Consider the following 21,247-nt stretch of genomic DNA (forward strand, 5'->3'; position numbering starts at 1 on the left):
TGTGTCCCGGCATTGTATGTCTGGTGTGCCCCGGCATTGTATGTCTGGTGTGTCCCCGGCATTGTATGTCTGGTGTTGTCCCGCATTGTATGTCTGGTGTGTCCCGGCATTGTATGTCTGGTGTGTCCCGGCATTGTATGTCTGGTGTTGTCCCCGGCATTGTATGTCTGGTGTGCCCCGGGCATTGTATGTCTGGTGTGTCCCGGCATTGTATGTCTGGTGTGTCCCGGCATTGTATGTCTGGTGTGTCCCCGGCATTGTATGTCTGGTGGTGTCCCGGCATTGTATGTCTGGTGTGTCCCGGCATTGTATGTCTGGTGTGTCCCGGCATTGTATGTCTGGTGTGGCCCCGGCATTGTATGTCTGGGTGTGTCCCCGGCATTGTATGTCTGGTGTGTCCCGGCATTGTATGTCTGGTGTGTCCCGGCATTGTATGTCTGGTGTGTCCCGGCATTGTATGTCTGGTGTGTCCCGGCATTGTATGTCTGGTGTGCCCCGGCATTGTATGTCTGGTGTGTCCCGGCATTGTATGTCTGGTGTGTCCCGGCATTGTATGTCTGGTGTGTCCCGGCATTGTATGTCTGGTGTGTCCCGGCATTGTATGTCTGGTGTGTCCCGGCATTGTATGTCTGGTGTGTCCCGGCATTGTATGTCTGGTGTGTCCCGGCATTGTATGTCTGGTGTGTCCCGGCATTGTATGTCTGGTGTGTCCCGGCATTGTATGTCTGGTGTGTCCCGGCATTGTATGTCTGGTGTGTCCCGGCATTGTATGTCTGGTGTGTCCCGGCATTGTATGTCTGGTGTGTCCCGGCATTGTATGTCTGGTGTGTCCCGGCATTGTATGTCTGGTGTGTCCCGGCATTGTATGTCTGGTGTGTCCCCGGCATTGTATGTCTGGTGTGTCCCGGCATTGTATGTCTGGTGTGTCCCGGCATTGTATGTCTGGTGTGCCCGGCATTGTATGTCTGGTGTGTCCCGGCATTGTATGTCTGGTGTGTCCCGGCATTGTATGTCTGGTGTGTCCCCGGCATTGTATGTCTGGTGTGTCCCGGCATTGTATGTCTGGTGTGTCCCGGCATTGTATGTCTGGTGTGTCCCGGCATTGTATGTCTGGTGTGTCCCGGCATTGTATGTCTGTGTCCATTGTCTGTGTCCCGGCATTGTATGTCTGGTGTGTCCCGGCATTGTATGTCTGGTGTGTCCCGGCATTGTATGTCTGGTGTGTCCCGGCATTGTATGTCTGGTGTGTCCCGGCATTGTATGTCTGGTGTGTCCCGGCATTGTATGTCTGGTGTGTCCCGGCATTGTATGTCTGGTGTGTCCCCGGCATTGTATGTCTGGTGTGCCCCGGCATTGTATGTCTGGTGTGCCCGGCATTGTATGTCTGGTGTGTCCCCGGCATTGTATGTCAGGTGTGTCCCGGCATTGTATGTCAGGTGTGTCCCCGGCAATGTATGTCTGGTGTGTCCCCGGCATTGTATGTCTGGTGTGCCCCGGCATTGTATGTCTGGTGTGCCCCGGCATTGTATGTCTGGTGTGTCCCGGCATTGTATGTCTGGTGTGTCCCGGCATTGTATGTCTGGTGTGTCCCGGCATTGTATGTCTGGTGTGTCCCGGCATTGTATGTCTGGTGTGTCCCGGCATTGTATGTCAGGTGTGTCCCGGCATTGTATGTCTGGTGTGTCCCGGCATTGTATGTCTGGTGTGCCGCATTGTATGTGGTGTCCCGGCATTGTATGTCTGGTGTGTCCCGGCATTGTATGTCTGGTGTGTCCCGGCATTGTATGTCTGGTGTGTCCCGGCATTGTATGTCTGGTGTGTCCCGGCATTGTATGTCTGGTGTGTCCCGGCATTGTATGTCTGGTGTGTCCCCGGCATTGTATGTCTGGTGTGTCCCGGCATTGTATGTCTGGTGTGTCCCGGCATTGTATGTCTGGTGTGTCCCGGCATTGTATGTCTGGTGTGTCCCGGCATTGTATGTCTGGTGTGTCCCGGCATTGTATGTCTGGTGTGTCCCGGCATTGTATGTCTGGTGTGTCCCGGCATTGTATGTCAGGTGTGTCCCCGGCATTGTATGTCTGGTGTGTCCCCGGCATTGTATGTCTGGTGTGTCCCGGCATTGTATGTCTGGTGTGTCCCGGCATTGTATGTCTGGTGTGTCCCGGCATTGTATGTCTGGTGTGCCCCGGCATTGTATGTCTGGTGTGTCCCGGCATTGTATGTCTGGTGTGTCCCGGCATTGTATGTCAGGTGTGTCCCGGCATTGTATGTCTGGTGTGTCCCGGCATTGTATGTCTGGTGTGTCCCGGCATTGTATGTCTGGTGTGTCCCGGCATTGTATGTCTGGTGTGTCCCGGCATTGTATGTCTGGTGTGTCCCGGCATTGTATGTCTGGTGTGTCCCGGCATTGTATGTCTGGTGTGTCCCGGCATTGTATGTCTGGTGTGTCCCGGCATTGTATGTCTGGTGTGTCCCGGCATTGTATGTCTGGTGTGTCCCGGCATTGTATGTCTGGTGTGCCCCGGCATTGTATGTCTGGTGTGTCCCGGCATTGTATGTCTGGTGTGTCCCGGCATTGTATGTCAGGTGTGTCCCGGCATTGTATGTCTGGTGTGTCCCGGCATTGTATGTCTGGTGTGTCCCGGCATTGTATGTCTGGTGTGCCCCGGCATTGTATGTCTGGTGTGCCCCGGCATTGTATGTCTGGTGTGTCCCCGGCATTGTATGTCTGGTGTGTCCCGGCATTGTATGTCAGGTGTGTCCCGGCATTGTATGTCTGGTGTGTCCCGGCATTGTATGTCTGGTGTGTCCCGGCATTGTATGTCAGGTGTGTCCCGGCATTGTATGTCAGGTGTGTCCCGGCATTGTATGTCTGGTGTGTCCCGGCATTGTATGTCTGGTGTGTCCCGGCATTGTATGTCAGGTGTGTCCCGGCATTGTATGTCAGGTGTGTCCCGGCATTGTATGTCTGGTGTGTCCCGGCATTGTATGTCTGGTGTGTCCCGGCAATGTATGTCTGGTGTGTCCCGGCATTGTATGTCTGGTGTGTCCCGGCATTGTATGTCTGGTGTTGCCCCGGCATTGTATGTCTGGTGTGTCCCGGCATTGTATGTCTGGTGTGTCCCGGCAATGTATGTCTGGTGTGCCCCGGCATTGTATGTCAGGTGTGTCCCGGCATTGTATGTCAGGTGTGTCCCGGCATTGTATGTCTGGTGTGTCCCGGCATTGTATGTCAGGTGTGTCCCGGCATTGTATGTCTGGTGTGTCCCGGCATTGTATGTCTGGTGTGTCCCGGCATTGTATGTCAGGTGTGTCCCGGCATTGTATGTCTGGTGTGTCCCGGCATTGTATGTCAGGTGTGTCCCGGCATTGTATGTCAGGTGTGTCCCGGCATTGTATGTCTGGTGTGTCCCGGCATTGTATGTCTGGTGTGTCCCGGCATTGTATGTCAGGTGTGTCCCGGCATTGTATGTCTGGTGTGTCCCGGCATTGTATGTCTGGTGTGTCCCGGCATTGTATGTCTGGTGTGTCCCCGGCATTGTATGTCAGGTGTGTCCCGGCATTGTATGTCAGGTGTGTCCCGGCATTGTATGTCTGGTGTGTCCCGGCATTGTATGTCTGGTGTGTCCCCGGCATTGTATGTCTGGTGTGTCCCGGCATTGTATGTCTGGTGTGTCCCGGCATTGTATGTCTGGTGTGTCCCGGCATTGTATGTCTGGTGTGTCCCGGCATTGTATGTCTGGTGTGTCCCGGCATTGTATGTCTGGTGTGGCCCCGGCATTGTATGTCTGGTGTGTCCCGGCATTGTATGTCTGGTGTGTCCCGGCAATTTATGTCTGGTGTGTCCCGGCATTGTATGTCTGGTGTGTCCCGGCATTGTATGTCTGGTGTGTCCCCGGCATTGTATGTCTGGTGTGTCCCGGCATTGTATGTCTGGTGTGTCCCGGCATTGTATGTCAGGTGTGTCCCGGCATTGTATGTCTGGTGTGGCCCCGGCATCGTATGTCTGGTGTGTCCCGGCATTGTATGTCTGGTGTGGCCCCGGCATTGTATGTCTGGTGTGTCCCGGCATTGTATGTCTGGTGTGTCCCGGCAATGTATGTCTGGTGTATCCCGGCATTGTATGTCTGGTGTGTCCCGGCATTGTATGTCTGGTGTGCCCCGGCATTGTATGTCTGGTGTGTCCCGGCATTGTATGTCAGGTGTGTCCCGGCATTGTATGTCTGGTGTGTCCCGGCATTGTATGTCTGGTGTGTCCCGGCATTGTATGTCTGGTGTGTCCCGGCATTGTATGTCTGGTGTGTCCCGGCATTGTATGTCTGGTGTGCCCCGGCATTGTATGTCTGGTGTGCCCCGGCATTGTATGTCTGGTGTGTCCCGGCATTGTATGTCTGGTGTGTCCCCGGCATTGTATGTCTGGTGTGTCCCGGCATTGTATGTCTGGTGTGTCCCGGCATTGTATGTCTGGTGTGTCCCGGCATTGTATGTCTGGTGTGCCCGGCATTGTATGTCTGGTGTGCCCGGCATTGTATGTCTGGTGTGCCCCGGCATTGTATGTCAGGTGTGTCCCGGCATTGTATGTCAGGTGTGTCCCCGGCAATGTATGTCTGGTGTGTCCCGGCATTGTATGTCTGGTGTGGCCCGGCATTGTATGTCTGGTGTGGCCCCGGCATTGTATGTCTGGTGTGTCCCGGCATTGTATGTCTGGTGTGTCCCGGCATTGTATGTCTGGTGTGTCCCGGCAATGTATGTCAGGTGTGTCCCGGCATTGTATGTCTGGTGTGTCCCGGCATTGTATGTCTGGTGTGTCCCGGCATTGTATGTCTGGTGTGTCCCGGCATTGTATGTCAGGTGTGTCCCGGCATTGTATGTCTGGTGTGTCCCGGCATTGTATGTCTGGTGTGTCCCGGCATTGTATGTCTGGTGTGTCCCGGCATTGTATGTCTGGTGTGTCCCGGCATTGTATGTCTGGTGTGCCCCGGCATTGTATGTCTGGTGTGCCCCGGCATTGTATGTCTGGTGTGTCCCGGCATTGTATGTCAGGTGTGTCCCGGCATTGTATGTCTGGTGTGCCCCGGCATTGTATGTCTGGTGTGCCCCGGCATTGTATGTCAGGTGTGTCCCGGCATTGTATGTCAGGTGTGTCCCCGGCAATGTATGTCTGGTGTGTCCCGGCATTGTATGTCTGGTGTGTCCCGGCATTGTATGTCTGGTGTGTCCCGGCATTGTATGTCTGGTGTGCCCCGGCATTGTATGTCTGGTGTGCCCCGGCATTGTATGTCTGGTGTGTCCCGGCATTGTATGTCTGGTGTGTCCCGGCATTGTATGTCTGGTGTGTCCCGGCATTGTATGTCTGGTGTGTCCCGGCATTGTATGTCTGGTGTGCCCCGGCATTGTATGTCTGGTGTGCCCCGGCATTGTATGTCTGGTGTGCCCCGGCATTGTATGTCAGGTGTGTCCCGGCATTGTATGTCAGGTGTGTCCCCGGCAATGTATGTCTGGTGTGTCCCGGCATTGTATGTCTGGTGTGGCCCCGGCATTGTATGTCTGGTGTGGCCCCGGCATTGTATGTCTGGTGTGTCCCGGCATTGTATGTCTGGTGTGTCCCGGCATTGTATGTCTGGTGTGTCCCGGCATTGTATGTCTGGTGTGTCCCGGCATTGTATGTCTGGTGTGTCCCGGCAATGTATGTCAGGTGTGTCCCGGCATTGTATGTCTGGTGTGTCCCGGCATTGTATGTCTGGTGTGTCCCGGCATTGTATGTCTGGTGTGTCCCGGCATTGTATGTCAGGTGTGTCCCGGCATTGTATGTCTGGTGTGTCCCGGCATTGTATGTCTGGTGTGTCCCGGCATTGTATGTCTGGTGTGTCCCGGCATTGTATGTCTGGTGTGTCCCGGCATTGTATGTCTGGTGTGCCCCGGCATTGTATGTCTGGTGTGTCCCGGCATTGTATGTCTGGTGTGTCCCGGCATTGTATGTCTGGTGTGTCCCGGCATTGTATGTCTGGTGTGTCCCGGCAATGTATGTCTGGTGTGTCCCGGCATTGTATGTCAGGTGTGTCCCGGCATTGTATGTCTGGTGTGGCCCCGGCATTGTATGTCTGGTGTGTCCCGGCAATGTATGTCTGGTGTGTCCCGGCATTGTATGTCTGGTGTGTCCCGGCATTGTATGTCTGGTGTGCCCCGGCATTGTATGTCTGGTGTGTCCCGGCATTGTATGTCTGGTGTGTCCCGGCATTGTATGTCAGGTGTGTCCCGGCATTGTATGTCTGGTGTGTCCCGGCATTGTATGTCTGGTGTGTCCCGGCATTGTATGTCTGGTGTGTCCCGGCATTGTATGTCTGGTGTGTCCCGGCATTGTATGTCTGGTGTGTCCCGGCATTGTATGTCTGATGTGTCCCGGCATTGTATGTCTGGTGTGTCCCGGCATTGTATGTCTGGTGTGTCCCGGCATTGTATGTCTGGTGTGTCCCGGCATTGTATGTCTGGTGTGCCCCGGCATTGTATGTCTGGTGTGCCCCGGCATTGTATGTCTGGTGTGTCCCGGCATTGTATGTCTGGTGTGTCCCGGCATTGTATGTCAGGTGTGTCCCGGCATTGTATGTCTGGTGTGTCCCGGCATTGTATGTCTGGTGTGTCCCGGCATTGTATGTCTGGTGTGCCCCGGCATTGTATGTCTGGTGTGCCCCGGCATTGTATGTCTGGTGTGCCCCGGCATTGTATGTCTGGTGTGTCCCGGCATTGTATGTCAGGTGTGTCCCGGCATTGTATGTCAGGTGTGTCCCGGCAATGTATGTCTGGTGTGTCCCGGCATTGTATGTCTGGTGTGTCCCGGCATTGTATGTCTGGTGTGGCCCCGGCATTGTATGTCTGGTGTGTCCCGGCATTGTATGTCTGGTGTGTCCCGGCAATGTATGTCAGGTGTGTCCCGGCATTGTATGTCTGGTGTGTCCCGGCAATGTATGTCTGGTGTGTCCCGGCATTGTATGTCTGGTGTGTCCCGGCATTGTATGTCTGGTGTGTCCCGGCATTGTATGTCAGGTGTGTCCCGGCATTGTATGTCTGGTGTGGCCCGGCATTGTATGTCTGGTGTGGCCCCGGCATTGTATGTCTGGTGTGTCCCGGCATTGTATGTCTGGTGTGTCCCGGCAATGTATGTCTGGTGTGTCCCGGCATTGTATGTCTGGTGTGTCCCGGCATTGTATGTCTGGTGTGCCCCGGCATTGTATGTCTGGTGTGTCCCGGCATTGTATGTCTGGTGTGTCCCGGCATTGTATGTCAGGTGTGTCCCGGCATTGTATGTCTGGTGTGTCCCGGCATTGTATGTCTGGTGTGTCCCGGCATTGTATGTCTGGTGTGTCCCGGCATTGTATGTCTGGTGTGTCCCGGCATTGTATGTCTGGTGTGTCCCGGCATTGTATGTCTGGTGTGTCCCGGCATTGTATGTCTGGTGTGTCCCGGCAATGTATGTCTGGTGTGTCCCGGCATTGTATGTCTGGTGTGTCCCGGCATTGTATGTCAGGTGTGTCCCGGCATTGTATGTCAGGTGTGTCCCGGCATTGTATGTCTGGTGTGTCCCGGCAATGTATGTCTGGTGTGTCCCGGCATTGTATGTCTGGTGTGTCCCGGCATTGTATGTCTGGTGTGTCCCGGCATTGTATGTCTGGTGTGTCCCGGCATTGTATGTCTGGTGTGTCCCGGCAATGTATGTCTGGTGTGTCCCGGCATTGTATGTCTGGTGTGTCCCGGCATTTTATGTCAGGTGTGTCCCGGCATTGTATGTCTGGTGTGTCCCGGCATTGTATATCTGGTGTGTCCCGGCATTGTATGTCTGGTGTGTCCCGGCATTGTATGTCAGGTGTGTCCCGGCATTGTATGTCAGGTGTGTCCCGGCATTGTATGTCTGGTGTGTCCCGGCATTGTATGTCAGGTGTGTCCCGGCATTGTATGTCTGGTGTGTCCCGGCATTGTATGTCTGGTGTGTCCCGGCATTGTATGTCTGGTGTGTCCCGGCAATGTATGTCTGGTGTGTCCCGGCATTGTATGTCTGGTGTGTCCCGGCATTGTATGTCAGGTGTGTCCCGGCATTGTATGTCTGGTGTGTCCCGGCATTGTATATCTGGTGTGTCCCGGCATTGTATGTCTGGTGTGTCCCGGCATTGTATGTCAGGTGTGTCCCGGCATTGTATGTCAGGTGTGTCCCGGCATTGTATGTCTGGTGTGTCCCGGCATTGTATGTCTGGTGTGTCCCGGCATTGTATGTCTGGTGTGTCCCGGCATTGTATGTCAGGTGTGTCCCGGCATTGTATGTCAGGTGTGTCCCGGCATTGTATGTCTGGTGTGTCCCGGCAATGTATGTCTGGTGTGTCCCGGCATTGTATGTCTGGTGTGTCCCGGCATTGTATGTCTGGTGTGTCCCGGCATTGTATGTCTGGTGTGTCCCGGCATTGTATGTCTGGTGTGTCCCGGCATTGTATGTCTGGTGTGTCCCGGCATTGTATGTCTGGTGTGTCCCGGCATTGTATGTCTGGTGTGTCCCGGCATTGTATGTCTGGTGTGTCCCGGCATTGTATGTCTGGTGTGTCCCGGCATTGTATGTCTGGTGTGTCCCGGCATTGTATGTCTGGTGTGTCCCGGCATTGTATGTCTGGTGTGTCCCGGCATTGTATGTCAGGTGTGTCCCGGCATTGTATGTCTGGTGTGTCCCGGCATTGTATGTCTGGTGTGTCCCGGCATTGTATGTCTGGTGTGTCCCGGCATTGTATGTCTGGTGTGTCCCGGCATTGTATGTCTGGTGTGTCCCGGCATTGTATGTCTGGTGTGTCCCGGCATTGTATGTCTGGTGTGTCCCGGCATTGTATGTCAGGTGCTATTCACAAAAGAACACGGAAATAAGCAGAAGAAAACTCATCAGATTTCAGTGTTGAGTGACAGAATGATTTTAATAGTCACACTGGTTCATTTGGTAATGTAGCTCTTCCTGTCATCAGGAATAGTCCCTGGAGCTGGTAGATACAGCTCACTGATTGATGGGTCTTTGTGGTATCTTCATTATTAATGGGACTTTAGCCCCACCACTGTCAGTAGACCATTAATGTCTTGTATTGTCCGAGCCTCAGATGTCCACTTCTATCTCTTCTTCTGAGAACTCATCAGCTGTGTGTTCCATGGAAGAACACTGAGGTGACTGAAGAAAAAGTCCTTGTGAGGTTGGAGAACATTCCCTTCCTATGGCTTCATCATCCTCTTCTCCTATCCTGACCTCAGGCATGGTGACTAGTTTCTCCAGAGTCTCTGGAGGCAGCTTCTTCAGGGACTCTACATCAGCTTTCATCTCCTCCAGGTCCCTTTTAAGCTTGGCCCTTCGATTCTGGAACCAGGTGATGACCTGGGCATTGCTTAGTCCCAGCTGCTGGGCAATGTGGTCTCGGTCAGCTGGAGAAAGGTATTTCTGGTAGAGAAACCGCTTCTCTAGCTCGTAGATCTGGTGGTTAGTAAAAGCTGTCCGAGATTTCCGTCTCTTCTTAGAACTTTGTCGGTGTCCATATGAGCTTATTGGGTCGCGTCCTTGGAGTGTGAATTGAGAAGGTGGTGATGAGCGTCATGATAGCAGGACGGACACGTGAGGTGGGAAGAGAAAAAAAAGGACAATATTACTCCATCTCCTATAATGTTACTCCAGAGTGAAAATTATAAAAATGATTTTTTATTATCACAAAATTAATCAGATTAATCATTATTTAGATTTCCCGAAGTAGACATACAAGTCCTCACACCCTACCACTAACCCCACCTTAATCCTACCTAACCCTAATCTGATCTATACATGAACAAAATCTGTCTAGAAGCAGTAAGGAATTTATCCAAAGTTCAGATATAATCAATAGTTTTCCTGCTCTGTGGAAGCTCTACCAGATGGGTGAACCTGATGCCGCACCATCCCCTAGTGGCTTGGGACATGATTCCCTGGTGGTGGGACACAATGCTGCACCCTCCCCTGGTGGTGGGACACAATGCTGCACCGTCCCCTGGTGGTGGGACACAATGCTGCATCATCCCCTGGTGGTAGGACACAATGCTGCACCATCCCCTGGTGGTGGGACATAGTGCTGCACCGTCCCCTGGTGGTGGGACATAAATGCTGCACCATCCCCTGGTGGTGGGACATAATGCTGCACCCTCCCCTGGTGGTGGGACACAATGCTGCACCGTCCCCTGGTGGTGGGACACAATGCTGCACCATCCCCTGGTGGTAGGACACAATGCTGCACCGTCCCCTGGTGGTGGGACATAATGCTGCACCATCCCCTGGTGGTGGGACATAATGCTGCACCGTCCCCTGGTGGTGGGACACAATGCTGCACTGTCCCCTGGTGGTGGGAGATAATGCTGCACCGTCCCCTGGTGGTGGGACATAATGCTGCACCGTCCCCTGGTGGTGGGACATAATGCTGCACCGTCCCCTGGTGGTGGGACATAATGTTGCACCGTCCCCTGGTGGTGGGACATAATGTTGCACCGTACCCTGGTGGTGGGACATAATGTTGCACCGGCCCCTGGTGGTGGGACATAATGCTGCACCCTCCCCTGGTGGTAGGACACAATGCTGCACCGTCCCCTGGTGGTGGGACACAATGCCGCACCATCCCCTGGTGGTGGGACACAATGCTGCACCCTCCCCTGGTGGTGGGACACAATGCTGCACCGTCCCCTGGTGGTGGGACACAATGCTGCACCATCCCCTGGTGGTAGGACACAATGCTGCACCGTCCCCTGGTGGTGGGACATAATGCCGCACCGTCCCCTGGTAGTGGGACATAATGCTGCACCATCCCCTGGTGGTGGGACACAATGCTGCACCATCCCCTGGTGGTAGGACACAATGCTGCACCGTCCCCTGGTGGTGGGACATAATGCTGCACCATCCCCTGGTGCTGGGACATAATGCTGCACCGTCCCCTGGGGGGTGGGACACAATGCTGCACTGTCGCCTGGTGGTGGGACATAATGCTGCACCGTCCCCTGGTGGTGGGACATAATGTTGCACCGTCCCCTGGTGGTGGGACATAATGCTGCACAGTCCCCTGGTGGTGGGACATAATGCTGCACCGTCCCCTGGTGGTGGGACATAATGCTGCACCGTCCCCTGGTGGTGAGAAATAATGCTGCACCATCCCGTGGTGGTGGGACATAATGCTGCACCCTCCCCTGGTGGTGGGACATAATGCTGCACCGTCCCCTGGTGGTGGGACAAAATGCTGCACCCTCCGCTGGTGATGGGACATAATGCTGCACCGTCCCCTCGTGGTGGGACATAATGCTGCACTCTCCCCTGGTGGTGGGACATAATGCTGCACCTTCCACTGGTGGTGGGACATAATGCTGCACCGTGCCCTGGTGATGGGACATAATGCTGCACCGGCCCCTGGTGGTGGGACATAATGCTGCACCATCCCCTGGTGGTGGGACATAATGCTGCACCTTCCCCTGGTGGTGGGACATAATGCTGCACCTTCCCCAGGTGGTGGGACATAATGCTGCACCGTCCCCTGGTGGTGGGACATAATGCTGCACCCTCCCCTGGTGGTGGGACATAATGCTGCACCGTCCCCTGGTGGTGGGACATAATGCTGCACCCTCCCCTGGTGGTGGGACATAATGCTGCACCGTCCCCTGGTGGTGAGACATAATGCTGCACCCTCCCCTGGTGGTGGGACATAATGCTGCACCTTCCCCTGGTGGTGGGACATAATGCTGCACCTTCCCCTGGTGGTGGGACATAATGCTGCACCCTCCCCTGGTAGTGGGACACAATGTTGCACCATCCCCTGGTGGTGGGACATAATGCTGCACCTTCCCTGGTGGTGGGACATAATGCTGCACCGTGCCCTGGTGGTGGGACATAATGCTGCACCATCCCCTGGTGGTAGGACATAATGCTGCACCGGCCCCTGGTGGTGGGACATAATGCTGCACAATCCCCTGGTGGTGGGACATAATGCTGCACCGTCCCCTGGTGGTGGGACATAATGTTGCACCGTCCCCTGGTGGTGGGACATAATGTTGCACCGTCCCCTGGTGGTGGGACATAATGCTGCACCCTCCCCTGGTGGTGGGACATAATGCTGCACCGTCCCCTGTTGGTGGGACATAATGCTGCACCGTCCCCTGGTGGTGGGACATAATGCTGCACCGTCCCCTGGTGGTGGGACATAATGCTGCACCGTCCCCTGGTGGTGGGACATAATGCTGCACCGTCCCCTGGTGGTGGGACATAATGCTGCACCCTCCGCTGGTGATGGGACATAATGCTGCACCATCCCCTGGTGGTGGGACATAATGCTGCACCCTCCCCTGGTGGTGGGACATAAAGCTGCACCTTCCCCTGGTGGTGGGACATAATGCTGCACCTTCCCCTGGTGGTGGGACATAATGCTGCACCTTCCCCTGGTGGTGGGACATAATGCTGCACCCTCCCCTGGTAGTGGGACACAATGTTGCACCATCCCCTGGTGGTGGGACATAATGCTGCACCTTCCCTGGTGGTGGGACATAATGCTGCACCGTGCCCTGGTGGTGGGACATAATGCTGCACCATCCCCTGGTGGTAGGACATAATGCTGCACCGGCCCCTGGTGGTGGGACATAATGCTGCACCATCCCCTGGTGGTGGGACATAATGCTGCACCGTCCCCTGGTGGTGGGACATAATGTTGCACCGTCCCCTGGTGGTGGGACATAATGTTGCACCGTCCCCTGGTGGTGGGACATAATGCTGCACCGTCCCCTGGTGGTGGGACATAGTGTTGGGCGAACAGTGTTCGCCACTGTTCGGGTTCTGCAGAACATCACCCTGTTCGGGTGATGTTCGCGTTCGGCCGAACACCTGGTGGTGTTCGGCCAAACTGTTCGGGTTCGCCCGAACGGCTCATTGCCTGGCCGAACAGGGCCCCTGTTCGGCACGAACAGGGCCCTGTTCGCCCGAATACTGGCCCCCTATGGGGTCGCAGGCATAAGGGGGGAGCATGCCCCGATCGCGGGGGGGGGTCGGAAATTCCCCCCACCCCCTCCGCTAGCGCTCCCCCCTCTGCCCGCTTCCCCATTCAAAAGTTAGGAAGTGAAACTGTACCTGTGCGGCCGGTAGTGGGTGACTGGCAGTGGGCGGCACTATGGAGAGACTGAGGAGGAGGAGGAGTCCGGAGAGTGACGCGTTGAGGGAGGCCGGGCAGTGGGCGGATCAGCAGTAGTACCGTACTACTGCTGATCCGCCCACTGCCCGGCCTCCCTCAACGCGTCACTCTCCGGACTCCTCCTCCTCCTCAGTCTCTCCATAGTGCCGCCCACTGCCAGTCACCCACTACCGGCCGCACAGGTACAGTTTCACTTCCTAACTTTTGAATGGGGAAGCGGGCAGAGGGGGGAGCGCTAGCGGAGGGGGTGGGGGGAATTTCCGACCCCCCCCGCGATCGGGGCATGCTCCCCCCTTATGCCTGCAACCCCATAGGGCCCCCAAAAGCGGGATGTTCGGGGAGTTCGGGGTTCGGCCCGAACATGCCGAACATTGCGGCCATGTTCGGCGAACTTTCCCGAACCCGAACATCCAGGTGTTCGCCCAACACTAATGCTGCACCGTCCCCTGTTGGTGGGACATAATGCTGCACCCTCCCCTTGTGGTGGGACATAATCCTGCACCGTCCCCTGGTGGTGGGACATAATGCTGCACCGTCCCCTGGTGGTGGGACATAATGCTGCACCGTCCCCTGGTGGTGGGACATAATGCTGCACCGTCCCCTGGTGGTGGGACATAATGCTGCACCGTCCCCTGGTGGTGGGACATAATGCTGCACCCTCCGCTGGTGATGGGACATAATGCTGCACCATCCCCTGGTGGTGGGACATAATGCTGCACCCTCCCCTGGTGGTGGGACATAATGCTGCACCTTCCCCTGGTGGTGGGACATAATGCTGCACCGTGCCCTGGTGGTGGGACATAATGCTGCACCGGCCCCTGGTGGTGGGACATAATGCTGCACCATCCCCTGGTGGTGGGACATAATGCTGCACCTTCCCCTGGTGGTGGGACATAATGCTGCACCTTCCCCTGGTGGTGGGACATAATGCTGCACCTTCCCCTGGTGGTGGGACATAATGCTGCACCGTCCCCTGGTGGTGGGACATAATGCTGCACTGGCCCCTGGTGGTGGGACATAATGCTGCACCATCCCCTGGTGGTGGGACATAATGCTGCACCGTCCCCTGGTGGTGGGACATAAAAGCTGCACCGTCCCCTGGTGGTGGGACATAATGCTGCACCATCTCCTGGTGGTGGGACATAATGCTGCACCGTCCCCTGGTGGTGGGACATAATGCTGCACCGTCCCCTGGTGGTGGGACATAATGCTGCACCGGCCCCTGGTGGTGGGACATAATGCTGCACCGTCCCCTGGTGGTGGGACATAATGCTGCACCATCCCCTGGTGGTGGGACATAATGCTGCACCATCCCCTGGTGGTGGGACATAATGCTGCACCCTCCCCTGGTGGTGGGACATAATGCTGCACCCTCCCCTGGTGGTGGGACATAATGCTGCACAGTCCCCTGGTGGTGGGACAGAATGCTGCACCCTCCCCTGGTGGTGGGACATAATGCTGCACCGTGCCCTGGTGGTGGGACATAATGCTGCACCGTCCCCTGGTGGTGGGACATAATGCTGCACAGTCCCCTGGTGGTGGGACATAAATGCTGCACCGTCCCCTGGTGGTGGGACACAATGCTGCACCCTCCTCTGGTGGTGGGACACAATGCTGCACCGGCCCCTGGTGGTGGGACATAGTGCTGCACCGTCCCCTGGTGGTGGGACATAAATGCTGCACCATCCCCTGGTGGTGGGACATAATGCTGCACCCTCCCCTGGTGGTGGGACACAATGCTGCATCGGCCCCTGGTGGTGGGACATAATGTTGCACCCTCCCCTGGTGGTGGGACATAATGCTGTACCCTCCCCTGGTGGTGGGACATAATGCTGCACCGTCCCCTGGTGGTGGGACATAATTCTGCACCGTCCCCTGGTGGTGGGACATAATGCTGCACCCTCCGCTGGTGATGGGACATAATGCTGCACCTTCCCCTGGTGGTGGGACATAATGCTGCACCCTCCCCTGGTGGTGGGACACAATGCTGCACCGGCCCCTGGTGGTGGGACATAATGCTGCACCGTGCCCTGGTGGTGGGACATAATGCTGCACCGTCCCCTGGTGGTGGGACATAATGCTGCACCATCCCCTGGTGGTGGGACATAATGCTGCACCCTCCGCTGGTGATGGGACATAATGCTGCACCTTCCCCTGGTGGTGGGACATAATGCTGTACCCTCCCCTGGTGGTGGGACATAATGCTGCACCGTCCCCTGGTGGTGGGACATAATTCTGCACCGTCCCCTGGTGGTGGGACATAATGCTGCACCATCCCCTGGTGGTGGGACATAATGCTGCACCGTCCCCTGGTGGTGGGACATAATGCTGTACCCTCCCCTGGTGGTGGGACATAATGCTGCACCGTCCCCTGGTGGTGGGACATAATTCTGCACCATCCCCTGGTGGTGGGAGATAATGCTGCACCATCCCCTGGTGGTGGGACATAATGCTGCACCGTCCCCTGGTGGTGGGACATAATGCTGTACCCTCCCCTGGTGGTGGGACATAATGCTGCACCGGCCCCTGGTGGTGGGACATAATGCTGCACCCTCCCCTGGTGGTGGGACATAATGCTGCACCTTCCCCTGGTGGTGGGACATAATGCTGCACCTTCCCCTGGTGGTGGGACATAATGCTGCACCATCCCCTGGTGGTGGGACATAATGCTGCACCCTCCCCTGGTGGTGAGACATAATGCTGCACCCTCCCCTGGTGGTGGGACATAATGCTGCACCTTCCCCTGGTGGTGGGACATAATGCTGCACCTTCCCCTGGTGGTGGGACATAATGCTGCACCCTCCCCTGGTAGTGGGACACAATGTTGCACCATCCCCTGGTGGTGGGACATAATGCTGCACCTTCCCTGGTGGTGGGACATAATGCTGCACCGTGCCCTGGTGGTGGGACATAATGCTGCACCATCCCCTGGTGGTAGGACATAATGCTGCACCGGCCCCTGGTGGTGGGACATAATGCTGCACAATCCCCTGGTGGTGGGACATAATGCTGCACCGTCCCCTGGTGGTGGGACATAATGTTGCACCGTCCCCTGGTGGTGGGACATAATGTTGCACCGTCCCCTGGTGGTGGGACATAATGCTGCACCCTCCCCTGGTGGTGGGACATAATGCTGCACCGTCCCCTGTTGGTGGGACATAATGCTGCACCGTCCCCTGGTGGTGGGACATAATGCTGCACCGTCCCCTGGTGGTGGGACATAATGCTGCACCGTCCCCTGGTGGTGGGACATAATGCTGCACCGTCCCCTGGTGGTGGGACATAATGCTGCACCCTCCGCTGGTGATGGGACATAATGCTGCACCATCCCCTGGTGGTGGGACATAATGCTGCACCCTCCCCTGGTGGTGGGACATAATGCTGCACCTTCCCCTGGTGGTGGGACATAATGCTGCACCTTCCCCTGGTGGTGGGACATAATGCTGCACCTTCCCCTGGTGGTGGGACATAATGCTGCACCCTCCCCTGGTAGTGGGACACAATGTTGCACCATCCCCTGGTGGTGGGACATAATGCTGCACCTTCCCTGGTGGTGGGACATAATGCTGCACCGTGCCCTGGTGGTGGGACATAATGCTGCACCATCCCCTGGTGGTAGGACATAATGCTGCACCGGCCCCTGGTGGTGGGACATAATGCTGCACCATCCCCTGGTGGTGGGACATAATGCTGCACCGTCCCCTGGTGGTGGGACATAATGTTGCACCGTCCCCTGGTGGTGGGACATAATGTTGCACCGTCCCCTGGTGGTGGGACATAATGCTGCACCGTCCCCTGGTGGTGGGACATAGTGTTGGGCGAACAGTGTTCGCCACTGTTCGGGTTCTGCAGAACATCACCCTGTTCGGGTGATGTTCGCGTTCGGCCGAACACCTGGTGGTGTTCGGCCAAACTGTTCGGGTTCGCCCGAACGGCTCATTGCCTGGCCGAACAGGGCCCCTGTTCGGCACGAACAGGGCCCTGTTCGCCCGAATACTGGCCCCCTATGGGGTCGCAGGCATAAGGGGGGAGCATGCCCCGATCGCGGGGGGGGGTCGGAAATTCCCCCCACCCCCTCCGCTAGCGCTCCCCCCTCTGCCCGCTTCCCCATTCAAAAGTTAGGAAGTGAAACTGTACCTGTGCGGCCGGTAGTGGGTGACTGGCAGTGGGCGGCACTATGGAGAGACTGAGGAGGAGGAGGAGTCCGGAGAGTGACGCGTTGAGGGAGGCCGGGCAGTGGGCGGATCAGCAGTAGTACCGTACTACTGCTGATCCGCCCACTGCCCGGCCTCCCTCAACGCGTCACTCTCCGGACTCCTCCTCCTCCTCAGTCTCTCCATAGTGCCGCCCACTGCCAGTCACCCACTACCGGCCGCACAGGTACAGTTTCACTTCCTAACTTTTGAATGGGGAAGCGGGCAGAGGGGGGAGCGCTAGCGGAGGGGGTGGGGGGAATTTCCGACCCCCCCCCGCGATCGGGGCATGCTCCCCCCTTATGCCTGCGACCCCATAGGGCCCCCAAAAGCGGGATGTTCGGGGAGTTCGGGGTTCGGCCCGAACATGCCGAACATTGCGGCCATGTTCGGCGAACTTTCCCGAACCCGAACATCCAGGTGTTCGCCCAACACTAATGCTGCACCGTCCCCTGTTGGTGGGACATAATGCTGCACCCTCCCCTTGTGGTGGGACATAATCCTGCACCGTCCCCTGGTGGTGGGACATAATGCTGCACCGTCCCCTGGTGGTGGGACATAATGCTGCACCGTCCCCTGGTGGTGGGACATAATGCTGCACCGTCCCCTGGTGGTGGGACATAATGCTGCACCGTCCCCTGGTGGTGGGACATAATGCTGCACCCTCCGCTGGTGATGGGACATAATGCTGCACCATCCCCTGGTGGTGGGACATAATGCTGCACCCTCCCCTGGTGGTGGGACATAATGCTGCACCTTCCCCTGGTGGTGGGACATAATGCTGCACCGTGCCCTGGTGGTGGGACATAATGCTGCACCGGCCCCTGGTGGTGGGACATAATGCTGCACCATCCCCTGGTGGTGGGACATAATGCTGCACCTTCCCCTGGTGGTGGGACATAATGCTGCACCTTCCCCTGGTGGTGGGACATAATGCTGCACCTTCCCCTGGTGGTGGGACATAATGCTGCACCGTCCCCTGGTGGTGGGACATAATGCTGCACTGGCCCCTGGTGGTGGGACATAATGCTGCACCATCCCCTGGTGGTGGGACATAATGCTGCACCGTCCCCTGGTGGTGGGACATAAAAGCTGCACCGTCCCCTGGTGGTGGGACATAATGCTGCACCATCTCCTGGTGGTGGGACATAATGCTGCACCGTCCCCTGGTGGTGGGACATAATGCTGCACCGTCCCCTGGTGGTGGGACATAATGCTGCACCGGCCCCTGGTGGTGGGACATAATGCTGCACCGTCCCCTGGTGGTGGGACATAATGCTGCACCATCCCCTGGTGGTGGGACATAATGCTGCACCATCCCCTGGTGGTGGGACATAATGCTGCACCCTCCCCTGGTGGTGGGACATAATGCTGCACCCTCCCCTGGTGGTGGGACATAATGCTGCACAGTCCCCTGGTGGTGGGACAGAATGCTGCACCCTCCCCTGGTGGTGGGACATAATGCTGCACCGTGCCCTGGTGGTGGGACATAATGCTGCACCGTCCCCTGGTGGTGGGACATAATGCTGCACAGTCCCCTGGTGGTGGGACATAAATGCTGCACCGTCCCCTGGTGGTGGGACACAATGCTGCACCCTCCTCTGGTGGTGGGACACAATGCTGCACCGGCCCCTGGTGGTGGGACATAGTGCTGCACCGTCCCCTGGTGGTGGGACATAAATGCTGCACCATCCCCTGGTGGTGGGACATAATGCTGCACCCTCCCCTGGTGGTGGGACACAATGCTGCATCGGCCCCTGGTGGTGGGACATAATGTTGCACCCTCCCCTGGTGGTGGGACATAATGCTGTACCCTCCCCTGGTGGTGGGACATAATGCTGCACCGTCCCCTGGTGGTGGGACATAATTCTGCACCGTCCCCTGGTGGTGGGACATAATGCTGCACCCTCCGCTGGTGATGGGACATAATGCTGCACCTTCCCCTGGTGGTGGGACATAATGCTGCACCCTCCCCTGGTGGTGGGACACAATGCTGCACCGGCCCCTGGTGGTGGGACATAATGCTGCACCGTGCCCTGGTGGTGGGACATAATGCTGCACCGTCCCCTGGTGGTGGGACATAATGCTGCACCATCCCCTGGTGGTGGGACATAATGCTGCACCCTCCGCTGGTGATGGGACATAATGCTGCACCTTCCCCTGGTGGTGGGACATAATGCTGTACCCTCCCCTGGTGGTGGGACATAATGCTGCACCGTCCCCTGGTGGTGGGACATAATTCTGCACCGTCCCCTGGTGGTGGGACATAATGCTGCACCCTCCGCTGGTGATGGGACATAATGCTGCACCTTCCCCTGGTGGTGGGACATAATGCTGCACCCTCCCCTGGTGGTGGGACACAATGCTGCACCGGCCCCTGGTGGTGGGACATAATGCTACACCGTGCCCTGGTGGTGGGACATAATGCTGCACCGTCCCCTGGTGGTGGGACATAATGCTGCACCATCCCCTGGTGGTGGGACATAATGCTGCACCCTCCGCTGGTGATGGGACATAATGCTGCACCTTCCCCAGGTGGTGGGACATAATGCTGCACCTTCCCCTGGTGGTGGGAGATAATGCTGCACCATCCCCTGGTGGTGGGAGATAATGCTGCACCATCCCCTGGTGGTGGGACATAATGCTGCACCGTCCCCTGGTGGTGGGACATAATGCTGTACCCTCCCCTGGTGGTGGGACATAATGCTGCACCGGCCCCTGGTGGTGGGACATAATGCTGCACCCTCCCCTGGTGGTGGGACATAATGCTGCACCTTCCCCTGGTGGTGGGACATAATGCTGCACCTTCCCCTGGTGGTGGGACATAATGCTGCACCATCCCCTGGTGGTGGGACATAATGCTGCACCCTCCCCTGGTGGTGAGACATAATGCTGCACCCTCCCCTGGTGGTGGGACATAATGCTGCACCTTCCCCTGGTGGTGGGACATAATGCTGCACCTTCCCCTGGTGGTGGGACATAATGCTGCACCCTCCCCTGGTAGTGGGACACAATGTTGCACCATCCCCTGGTGGTGGGACATAATGCTGCACCTTCCCTGGTGGTGGGACATAATGCTGCACCGTGCCCTGGTGGTGGGACATAATGCTGCACCATCCCCTGGTGGTAGGACATAATGCTGCACCGGCCCCTGGTGGTGGGACATAATGCTGCACAATCCCCTGGTGGTGGGACATAATGCTGCACCGTCCCCTGGTGGTGGGACATAATGTTGCACCGTCCCCTGGTGGTGGGACATAATGTTGCACCGTCCCCTGGTGGTGGGACATAATGCTGCACCCTCCCCTGGTGGTGGGACATAATGCTGCACCGTCCCCTGTTGGTGGGACATAATGCTGCACCGTCCCCTGGTGGTGGGACATAATGCTGCACCGTCCCCTGGTGGTGGGACATAATGCTGCACCGTCCCCTGGTGGTGGGACATAATGCTGCACCGTCCCCTGGTGGTGGGACATAATGCTGCACCCTCCGCTGGTGATGGGACATAATGCTGCACCATCCCCTGGTGGTGGGACATAATGCTGCACCCTCCCCTGGTGGTGGGACATAATGCTGCACCTTCCCCTGGTGGTGGGACATAATGCTGCACCTTCCCCTGGTGGTGGGACATAATGCTGCACCTTCCCCTGGTGGTGGGACATAATGCTGCACCCTCCCCTGGTAGTGGGACACAATGTTGCACCATCCCCTGGTGGTGGGACATAATGCTGCACCTTCCCTGGTGGTGGGACATAATGCTGCACCGTGCCCTGGTGGTGGGACATAATGCTGCACCATCCCCTGGTGGTAGGACATAATGCTGCACCGGCCCCTGGTGGTGGGACATAATGCTGCACCATCCCC

The 21,247-nt window shown here is 57.1% G+C and overlaps 1 protein-coding gene across 1 annotated transcript in view; it reads right to left on the bottom strand.

Annotated features, from left to right (window-relative positions):
• Positions 1–8,923: 8,923 nt before the first annotated feature.
• The window catches only part of LBX2 (ladybird homeobox 2), a 139,973-nt gene continuing 127,649 nt past the window's right edge, over positions 8,924–21,247 (bottom strand). The window contains exon 2 of the mRNA XM_068265991.1: positions 8,924–9,567. Within this exon, the coding sequence (XP_068122092.1) occupies positions 9,116–9,567 (452 nt within the window). The 3' untranslated portion in view covers positions 8,924–9,115. The remainder of the gene's footprint in view (positions 9,568–21,247) is intronic.

Source organism: Hyperolius riggenbachi, chromosome 1 (assembly GCF_040937935.1).
Source record: "Hyperolius riggenbachi isolate aHypRig1 chromosome 1, aHypRig1.pri, whole genome shotgun sequence".
Taxonomy (NCBI): Eukaryota; Metazoa; Chordata; class Amphibia; order Anura; family Hyperoliidae; genus Hyperolius; species Hyperolius riggenbachi.